We start from the raw sequence: 10,207 nt of genomic DNA, 5'->3' as shown, positions 1-10,207 counted from the left end.
GGAGACTCTCTGCCCGCTTTTATTGTTTGTTTTACTGTATTTTACTGTTTTTACTCTTCTGTTGTCATTTTTACTTTGTCTATTATGTGAAGCACTTTGTCTTCAGCCACAGCTGTTTTAAAGTGCTCTATACATAAAGGTGACTGGACTTTTAGCTATTGATGATGCAGTCTGAGAGAGATTTCAGACCTTCCTACACAATTAAAACACATCGGATGTATTTGTTGCTTTTTTGCTTGCAACCAAGATATAAAGAGAATTTGGTGGAATGTATTGCAAAAAATCGCACAATGTTGAATCTGCAAAGTTTTAAAGTATGTTTAATGGAAATGAAATCATTCACATGAGGTATTCATTATTCTTCAATTAGACAAACTGAATTTATTTCAATTATCAGTATTTATTGGCTGTTGGTATTATTTTGCTGGTTCAGATAAATGAATGTGCAATAAGGTGTTTGCATATTCTCCCTTTGAAATACCACTTGTATTTGAGGTGGTTGATCACCAGAAATGGATCGTTTGTCCTGTGGTGCCCTGTGAAATGTCACCGGGCTTCTACCTGAGACCACGAGTTGAATAGAATGGTATCGAAGACAGACGTATGGACACATTAAATTACCCAGAACAGGAGTGATGGGGTGATATATCACAATATTCGTAAGCTGAACTATAAAAATCGACCGTTTTCTGTCAGCGACTTTGGTCAAGGACAATAAAAGTAGGTATAAATCGTCCAAAAGGATCAAACATAAATAACTTATTCAAGATTTAAACTAAGACGCTTCATTATTTCGAGCAAAATATCAAGTTAATTTGAATTTGATGGGTGCGACACGTCTCTGTGACGTGAGGAGAGCCGTTGGTGGGCTGATGCAGGATTCCTCATGGCTGCACTGTGGAGTCGGAAAGCTCCACATGTGTTTTGTGGCGAGAGGAAGGGACCGCAGGCCCGTCCTGAGTGTCCAGTCTCCTCCTGTCAAGCTCCAGTGATGGACGCAGGCGGAACTTCACTGTCGCCTTGAAACGTGAGAGCAGAAGTTTCTCTGAAGCTCCTACCAGCTTCCATGGATCCTTTCCACGTGTGTGAAAATTTCTCCGTTTTGAGATTATTCTTACAATCAGATTTTATCGCAGACTACAGCTGCAGTTCTAGATTCAACTTTGCATTTGAAGGCTTTAGCGTGTATTTATCTATCAAGATTGTTCAAGAATCTAGTTTTGATCTTCAGCTTTGTCCATTTCTCTCAGGGAATTCTCCTGATTCTAGTAATCTTATCATATTATACACATTCTCGAGTTTATATGAAGATTTTTCTTTCTTTTTTTTTTTTTCAAAAATTCTTCCTAAAGTTTTTTCCAGTTTCTCACAGATTGGTGAATCTCTACCTAATTTTACCTATTTTTAAATGCTCCTTTTATATCCTTCATTGGATGTGAAAGGTTCCCCCAGTTTCTAACCTATGTTGCCCCGTTCAAATGTGTTTTTGAGATCAAATAATAAAATTAGCAAATGTTTTCCCTGATGTTTTTCTACATCTAATTTGTTGTTTTTGCTGCTTTGTTAATTAAATGTGGGATTATAAGAATGGCAAAGAATTTAATCTAGGTTTATATATATATATATATATATATATATATATATATATATATATATACTTATTTGGAAATCAGGATTCTAGTAAAAATCCTAATCTGATGCAGCCTGACACTTGTGAGCTTCAGTCTGAGTCACAGCCACGAGTTGATAGACTCTATAAATAGATCAAACTTCTCTTTCCATGTGGACTACACGTTTTATCTTTCACTCACACATACATTTAGGGTAGATATGAATTATGGATTGTTTAAGACGGGATCAGGACAATGTAAGATTCATCCTCAAAAATTAAAGATACACTGTGACTGGATGGACGTACATCCCCCCGGGGTTGCTTTTTGTTTGGAAGTATTAATGAAGTTTATGTCTAAAGTTCTTGTGAAAGCAGATTGTGGACATGAGCGTTGGACCACATGTGCCGAAACCAGCAGAGAGGAAACACCTGCTGAGTGAATGACCCCATCAACCAATCACAGCGCAGCTGAAACCCTCTCAGGGTTCCCATTGATTGGTCGAGGACGTATTGAGTTTCTCTTTATCGTAGCTGGTTTACCTTAAATTATTGTTTGACATAACAGAACGAGTGCTTTTACAAAATATTCACACTGTGAAACCAGATATTTTTGGTTTATTTCACATAAACTGACATTATTTCAAGCACTTTTTATTCTATCCATCATTTCAAAGGCAGGAAAGTTCTGTAGTTTCTCAAATTCTATTTTTCAAACTGCTTTAACTATCCCAATGGAAGTTGTGTAAATACTTCAGTTGGTTGTTCACATTTAGAATGAATTTGACTTTTTAACTGATGCCTGTCCACAGCAGACAAAATGAAAACTGGCAAACACGCAGCTTGCTTTCGAAATTCCCTGCAATAAGTTTGTATGTAGAGGCTTTAAATCTGATTTAATTTTTAACGTGGTAAAGATGGTTTTTTTCCAACTTGCTGTTTTTTTCTAAAAGGATTTCTTAGAGAAGGAAGGTATGCTGGGAGTAGAAAAAAATAAAGTTGTACTTGTTTTGAAAAACCTTCAGTGAAGTTACGACCAGTGTAAATAAACAACCAGGAATTCTACCTCAACATCTCTGACAGAAGAAAACTATATAAGATTCGACTTCCTTTTGCGTTCCACGTCATGGTTTAGTGATTTCTAAAATGAAAACAGAGCCAACGGTTCCTTCAGTAAACGCTTTGTTTTGTTTTGTTTTTTTATTTGGTAGCAAAAACAGCACCTCAGGACAACAGTCTGCCGCCGGCCGGTCTCCTAAGGGGTCGAGCGGTTTCAGTTACAGGACACACACGAGGAAGACATGCACTACCTACTGCAGCAGGACACAATTTGCACACACACGTCGACCAACAACACTGAAGCACTGTTTCTGGTTCACATTCCTTTGACGCCATCGTCCGTTTGATGCAACACTGCAGCCCGTCGTCTGTCAAACAGCCGCTGCGTAGATTTCAAGGGATTGCGATGAACATAGGTTTCCGTCTTCTCCTTGCTGCAATTTGCCCATTTCGGATACAAAACTACTTTAGTTTAGTAAAAACAGTCGGACATCAGACGTACAAAATAAATTCTTTGGTCCCTTTCATATCTTTGGTAGTGTTTGGATCACGTGTTAGGCTGTACTGGAGAGCGTGGCTGCCAAGCATTTCTCATGACTTATTACCAAACGGCCTCTTATCGGACTTGTAAAGTGACTAAGGGTCTTTTTTTTGGGGGGGGGGGGGGGGGGGGGGAGGAGGGTTGATTTGCTGAGTTAAAAAAAAAAAAAACTACCAAGGAGGCAGAGCAGATCGTAGCAGACAGGTAGCTACACCTCTAGACTGGACAGCTCAATCCTCGATGACGTCGGAGGACTCGGACACCACTTTGCCGTCCTTGGTCTCGATCATCTTGATGACGACGCTCTTCTTGCTCTGGGTGGTGGTGGTGCCGTATCCGCCTGCGCTGCCGCCGCTGAACCCGCCGGCGCTGCTGCTGTATCCGCCGCCGCTGCTGTAGCCGGCGCCGCTGCTGTAGCCGGCGCCGCTGCTGTAGCCGGCGCCGCTGCCGTAGCCACCGCCGCTGCTGCTGTATCCGGCGCCGCTGCCGTAGCCACCGCCGCTGGAGTAGCCGCTGGAGTAGCCGCTTGAGTAGCTGCTCTTCATGGAGTCCATGGGGAAGCCACTGTAGCTCGCTGTGAAGGGAAGACGGTTGGACTTTAATACTTGAGGAAACCGGTTTCAGCGTCCGAGGCTTCGTCAGGGAGGATTACTTACTGCTCTGTTGGGAAATGTTGATGGCCTGGATGCCGTTGAGCAGTCTGTCCTCCTCTCCCTCCAGGAGCTTCCTGTAGGTGGCAATTTCAATGTCCAGAGCCAGTTTGACGTTCATCAGGTCCTGGTATTCTCTGATCTGGCGGGCCATGTCCTGTTTGGCTCTCTGCAGGGCGTCTTCCAGGTCCTTGATGCGGGATTTGGCGTCCTTCACCGCCATCTCGCCGCGCTCCTCCGCCTCGGCAATCTGAGCTTCCAAATTGTTCCGCTGAAATGGAAACCGGTCAAGAATTAGACTGCGTGGCTCTCAATTTTGAAACCGTGCCAAAAGCTTTTCCTTTTCCACACCTGTCCCTTGACCGCATCGATTTCTGACGTCAGTCTCTGGATCATGCGGTTGAGGTCTGCAATTTCTGTCCTGGTGGCCCGCAGGTCGTCTCCGTATCTGGTGGCCGATGTCTGCATTTCTTCATACTAGAATCACAAAAACGCCACATCACAAGCTGGAAAAGCCTCACGTGACTCACGCAACACGCAACTGTGAGAGCCGAGTGTTGGCTTTAGGTTTCAGATGAGTCACCTTGGTCTTGTACCAGGACTCGGCCTCGGCACGGGTGCGGTTAGCGATGTCCTCGTACTGAGCCTTGACCTCAGCCACAATGGAGTCCATGTCCAGGTTGCGGGAGTTGTCCATCTCCACAATGACCGAAGTGTCCTTGATCTGGCTCTGGAGCTCACGCAGTTCCTGGACAACAAAAAGGGGAAGAAAGAAAGGCATGCGATTAGTCATGAGGAAACCGGAAGGGAACGTGGAAAAGTTACAAAACAGATGTCAGGAGGAATAGTGAACCGGTCCAGAAGAAACCACTGCAGACAGAGCAAGTTACACAAAATGCAGCTTGAAGTCGTCTCATGCGCCGGAGATTCCGAAGCCAGAAGGGGAAAAAACAAACAATGTGACTTGGTCATATTTGTGCCGCACCTCCTCATAGATGGACCTCAGGAAGTTGATCTCATCTGTTAGACTTTCCAGCTTCGCCTCCAGCTCCACCTTATTCATGTAGGCCTCATCGACATCCTGGGGGAAAAAAAAGAAAATAGTTTAGTTCTATTATGCCCAGTCCTATTAAGATATTCAAAACACTGTCAAAGCATAAATAAAATCCTGACATCTTACCTTCTTGATGAGGACAAAGTCATTCTCACACTCTGTACGCTTGTTGATCTCGTCTTCATACCTGAGAGGGAAAGAAAAAAAGGATTTTAGAAATTCAGCTCTGCGCAGGAGTTTATTCCCTGATCGAACACTAGGTGGCACAGGTGATCCACCCCTGCCTGTTGCAGTGGTTTGGCTCAGTGTGTGTGTGTTTGACTCGGAGCCAAGCTTGAGAGGTGTCACTGATCTCTCTTCCCTTGGGGGCTCCTCAGCTGATGTGCTCCCTTCGTTTGTGGGCGTCTGACCAGCGTGTGACACGACGCGCCCTGTGAGGCGCACGCAAAAATCCAGCCGTGCTGCGCCCTCGTGTGTAAAGCAGGCGCGTTTAAACCGACGGAAAAGTGAGATGCGTCCCTCATCGTATGTACTGGGTGTTGGGAGCATGCTTCCTCAGTGTTGTAATTCCCTGGCGCTCGTATGACGCAAGACGACGGACAGATGTAGGGAGTAGCCCTCGCAGAGATGAACTCTGTGTACCGGGGGAGGGGAGGGTCGTTCTGGGGCATTGCTCCACTCTGAACTGTGGGGCTCCTGCACTCACTTGTTCTTGAAGTCCTCGACCAGGCCCTGCATGTTGTGCAGGTCGGCCTCCAGCTTCATCTTGTCGTTGCCCAGGCTGTCCAGCTGTCTGCGCAGGTTGGAGATGTAGGCCTCGAACATGGCGTCGATGTTGGAGCGGGTGGTGGTCTGACCCTGCAGCAGGTTCCACTTGGTCTCCAGCATTTTGTTCTGCTGCTCCAGGAAGCGCACCTGATCGGGGAAGGAGGTCGAGTGATTAGAAATCAACACGTTTCATCAAAATAAATAAATGTAACCTTAGATTTTTGTCCGTCGCTGCACGAGTGGTGATGAATGAAAAAAATAAAAAAATAAAAAATCCCCCTTCGAAGTTTCAGACTGTGACGTAACTGCTCCACCCCGACTTTACATCTTATAATCACATCAGGACTGAGCCTTTGTTTTCCTTATCTATCTTTGGTACTTTGAAAGTTGCTGCTGTTGGCTGCATTTCCACACGGGCCCTGCTTTTTTTCTTTCCTTCTTCCCCCTCATAGCAACATCCTGACAGAGGGAGAGAAAGGCTGCGATGGAAGAATGGATCTATGCCTCCCCTGCACACTTTCCTGTTTTTGTCCACCGGGTGAGGGGTGAGGGGTGGGGGTGGCAGGGTTTCATCCGCAAGGCAGATACAGAAGTGTGAACATTTAACCGCATAATGTCGGTATGGAGAGGGGTTAGGAGCAGAAGTGAGAGCAAGAGAGGCGGGGGGGGGGGGGGGGGGCAGTTTTGGTAGATATTGAAAGCAGATATGCAGCCGGAGACGTCGGCCTTCACAGGTGGGACCCGCTGGCCTCGTCGGAGGTTTCAAACTGTGTCAAGCTCCAAGTTCTGCCCTCGCGAGATAACGACATCAAAAGGGTGCAAGTTTATATCTTTAGTGTTGAAGCATGCAGAAATGCGCTTTTATCTCCTTTTAATCATTGCGCCGCCGAGAGGGAGAGTTATGTAGCCAGTCGGCTGGCACAGAGCGGAACATGAAACCGGCCGGCCTTTTTAAATATTAACCCGCTGCTGAGGCGTCACAGGACAGACCCGGTTACACAAACGCTGCTGGATCTGAATGACTACAAACACTCATGCACCAAATAATCCTTTTTTTATACGGTGCATCTCGGTAAAAAGAAGTCATTGTCAGAAACAAACAGTTTAGTGTTTGTGTACATTCGGGGGGGGGGGGGGGGGGGGGGGGGGCACCAGGGCAGCAGAAAGAGCCACACCCCAGCAAAAGGGAGGGATCATTCCCAAGGTAACTCATATCACAAGTCCTGCGCTCTGCCCTGACACACCCTTAACTTTTTTCTCTCCCTCTCTCTTTGTCTTTCTCGGTGTCCGCCTCTCTGCAGGTCTGGTTATCACTATAAAAGGGCAGACGGTGCTAAAAGACAGAAAGATAGGGGGCATAGCACCAAGTTGCATTTGCTGCCCTTGTGGGAGGGCCCATAAGGAGTGATATGAATCAACTTTCTTCTCTCTCTACGCAGAACTGAAAGAGGAAATCAGCTCTACTTGACATGTGGCAAACATATGGCTCTCTGAACAATTGCATAACAATGTCAGTTTACTGAAACTCACACCGCATGGACTTCTTGAGTTTAACTCATTTAAAAGCAATTTGTCATCAATTTAAGAGCAAAATGAGGTAAAGTTCTGGTTGAATCGGATCACTTTTTCTAGCTTTTCTCACCTTGTCGATGAAGGAAGCAAAGCGGTTGTTGAGGCTCTTGATCTGCTCCTTCTCCTGGGTGCGGACGGCCTGGATGTTGGGGTCAATCTCCAGGTTCAGGGGGGCCAGAAGGCTCTTGTTGACAGTGACGGCGGTGATGGGGGCCTGACCCATCATGCCACCGCTACCCATGCCCATGCCCATTCCCATTCCCATTCCCATGCCCATTCCCATGCCTCCACCGCCGCCCATGCTTGAGCCCAGACCGTAGGCGGAGGAGCTGGTGATGCCGGATCCAGCATAGCCTCTGTTGATGGGGCCTCCATACGAGCTCCTGACGGAGTAACTCTTGCGGGATGTGATGCCCCCTGGTCCGGCATAGGAGCTGCTGCTGAAGTTCCTTGGGGCAGAGGAACCTTTGTAAGACGTGCTGACCTTGTACGAACTGGTAGACATTCTGAAGTAGTTTTTCTTTTCCTCGTGGACGAATGGAGTCTGGGAAGGGTCAGACCGTGCAGGCTCGGTTGGCAAGGCAGGCAGACAGGCAGGCCAGCAGAGGGGAGAGACCAGAGTGGATAGACAGAGGAGAGTCTACAGAGGAGTTTTAAAGCCTGCCCCTGCTGTGGGAGGGGACTCAAGTCGGTCGCCATTGGTTGGAGATCTGGGTGAGAGGCAGGGCAGGGCTGTAACACTACACCTCCATGACACATTGTCCAGTCAGTCAAAACCATTACCTGGTGTTTCTGCAGGCTTGTGAGAGAAAACCTTGTCTTTTTTTAAAAAAAATTCAGGAGTGTTGCAGGATGATTTTTCTCTGTTTTCATATCCTTTTACTCTCTCTCTGTCCATTAAAAGTATTCAAGCACTCCACGGCTGACTCGGCACGTATGATCTGGAGGTTTTGGTCACATTTCTGTGATGCAGCTTCTGATTTGGAAACAGTGAAGTGTTGATGCAACTCCAGTTGGTGTGAGGCTGATAAGAAGTGGCGTCCCTCTGACACATTTATGGTTGCTCGTATGTGTGAGTAAATGAAGGTGTGTATTTATTTCCGTGTTAAGGCATGTGTGTGTCAAGAGGGAGGTGTCCCTGATTTTTGTTTTTGGAAGAAACAACAATGAATGAGGAATGCCGGCTGCCCTGCATTGCAATCAGTGTGGTCTGCTCTGCCTCAGCCTCCTCCCTTCATCCTCTCTTTTAGTTTCAACTCAAATCGGGTTTTGTTGCAGAATACTTTCACCCGTTTCCCATCTGCAAGCGCCCTCTCTCTCTCTCTCTCGAGCTTCTCTCCATTGTGTTGCATTCGTGTTTTACATATTAAAATAAACCCTGGAACTGGTTTGACTGCAACTCAGGCTGGAACCAGTTCACAAACTCACAAATCATTTCTTCTAATGGCGGCAATGCTCGTTCTGCTCACATGTTGATTTCTTTGCAAACAGGATCGACTCTGATCGCATTTCTCAAGACAAGGGCTGCGGCTTGCAGGTGGTTTCAGAGGTGAGCCTGTCGGTCTGTCTGCCTCTGTTTGGGTCCGCTTTCAATTTAAAAAGGTTCTACGCACCTTTATGGTTAATCCCACTAATACTTAAAAAAAAAACCCAAAAAAACAGTAAAACGTCTGCATGGGTTGAATTATGGACCCATTGAACCTTTCCTAAACATAAATCTAACCAAAGTTCAACCATTTTCCAATAATATATCTTGGAATAATATTATATCTGGAGCTCGTTACCAAGCAAAGATTATAACTGGCAAATAGTTTTCTTAAAATCTAGCTCCCTTTTAAAAGGGTTAAAAAGACATTTAATAGACAGATAGAGGCACTTTATTAATCCCAGTCTGGGGAATTCTTTTGTTGCTTCAGCAACATTAAAACACTGAAACAGGTTCATATAATCAGAGTAACACGACAAAATGTGCAACTGCCACTGTGTGTTTTCAAACTGAAAAGCAGGAATATGCACAAATACACCTCATTTAGGAGAGCTGTCAGTAGTTTCGGACGCTTTCGGGCTCAAAATTCCTCCGTTGCTGCGGGCAACATGGGTGCATGTCCTGAAAGCACCCTCCTGTCCTGGTGTGAGTGTTTTCATCAAGGTGAACTGCACCCGACAGGCTTTTGTTAATCAGGCCTCTGCTAGTTTTAGGCTGGGAACTTCAGGGAGGTTTATTTGTGCTTTGTACGACCACTTTCGGTGTGTTTTCCCAGGTGACATGCACCAATCCCAAGTAAAACTCGTCCCACTGTATAAAAACAATCTTTCAATCCCCCCTGAGAACACGGACTCACCGTGAAAACACGGGTTCAGATAATAGTGGCACTGTAAGCTTGTTTTTCACCAGGCTGCAGGGCAACCGATGGCATCCGAGCCTTCAAACGTGCTTTCACCCAATGCCTGCCCCGCGTGCCGCTCCTCCCCCTCCCGTTTCCTCCTCCAGTCCCTCGCCACCATGAGTCATGAGCCTCGGCATCGCCAATCCAACCCCCCCCGCTTTTCGCCGTAACCTCTCCTAACTTCTCCAGCCTTCATTTCTTGGCTTCATTGGCATCCTGGAAACACACTGAAGTAAAACAGACTCCCATCCGAAAGTTCAAAGGCAGAAACTTATCGGTGGCTGCAGCGCGGTCCGTGGACGGCTGCACCAGGAAGAGTGACTCAGCCAGCCTGGGAAAGGAGCATGGGGGCAGCTCTGAGAGTTTAGGGCTTTCGCCACGCAAGGGAAATCTGGTGACAACTGAAAAAAATAAAAAATAAATGCCACCAAATAGGGAAATTCCTGTTTGTTTTTTCTCCATGTGAAATTCACATGACTATATTGAAATCAGTGAGTGTATATTATCAGCTGGTTCAGAAATCATGAAGGTTGGTTTAAGCCCACAGGCACAGACGCTGCTTTCACT

The 10,207-nt window shown here is 46.2% G+C and overlaps 1 protein-coding gene across 1 annotated transcript; it reads right to left on the bottom strand.

Moving 5' to 3' along the window:
* Positions 1–2,774: 2,774 nt before the first annotated feature.
* krt8 (keratin 8) lies at positions 2,775–7,877 on the bottom strand. The gene is made up of 8 exons (XM_080469555.1): positions 7,324–7,877; positions 5,620–5,828; positions 5,040–5,100; positions 4,845–4,940; positions 4,443–4,607; positions 4,211–4,336; positions 3,866–4,130; positions 2,775–3,783 (listed from the first exon to the last, which is right to left on the bottom strand). The coding sequence occupies exons 1-8, from the start codon at positions 7,756–7,758 to the stop codon at positions 3,440–3,442; spliced, it is 1,701 nt and encodes a 566-aa protein (XP_080325681.1). The 5' UTR covers positions 7,759–7,877; the 3' UTR covers positions 2,775–3,439.
* Positions 7,878–10,207: the final 2,330 nt, after the last annotated feature.

The sequence above is a fragment of the Lipophrys pholis genome (assembly GCF_963383615.2).
Source record: "Lipophrys pholis genome assembly, chromosome: 8".
Classification (NCBI taxonomy): Eukaryota; Metazoa; Chordata; class Actinopteri; order Blenniiformes; family Blenniidae; genus Lipophrys; species Lipophrys pholis.
This window is presented reverse-complemented; position numbering and strand designations above follow the sequence as displayed.

What these genes read in the sequence shown, in the direction of transcription:
- krt8 (XM_080469555.1), bottom strand. Translation starts at nt 7,758, where the DNA reads ATGTCTACCAGTTCGTACAAGGTCAGCACGTCTTACAAAGGTTCCTCT. An exon ending in AGTCCTGGTACAAGACCAAG is followed by an intron (nt 4,337 to 4,442) that starts GTGACTCATCTG and finishes TTGTGATTCTAG; the next exon opens with TATGAAGAAATGCAGACATC. An exon ending in CAACATTTCCCAACAGAGCA is followed by an intron (nt 3,784 to 3,865) that starts GTAAGTAATCCT and finishes TTCCCTTCACAG; the next exon opens with CGAGCTACAGTGGCTTCCCC.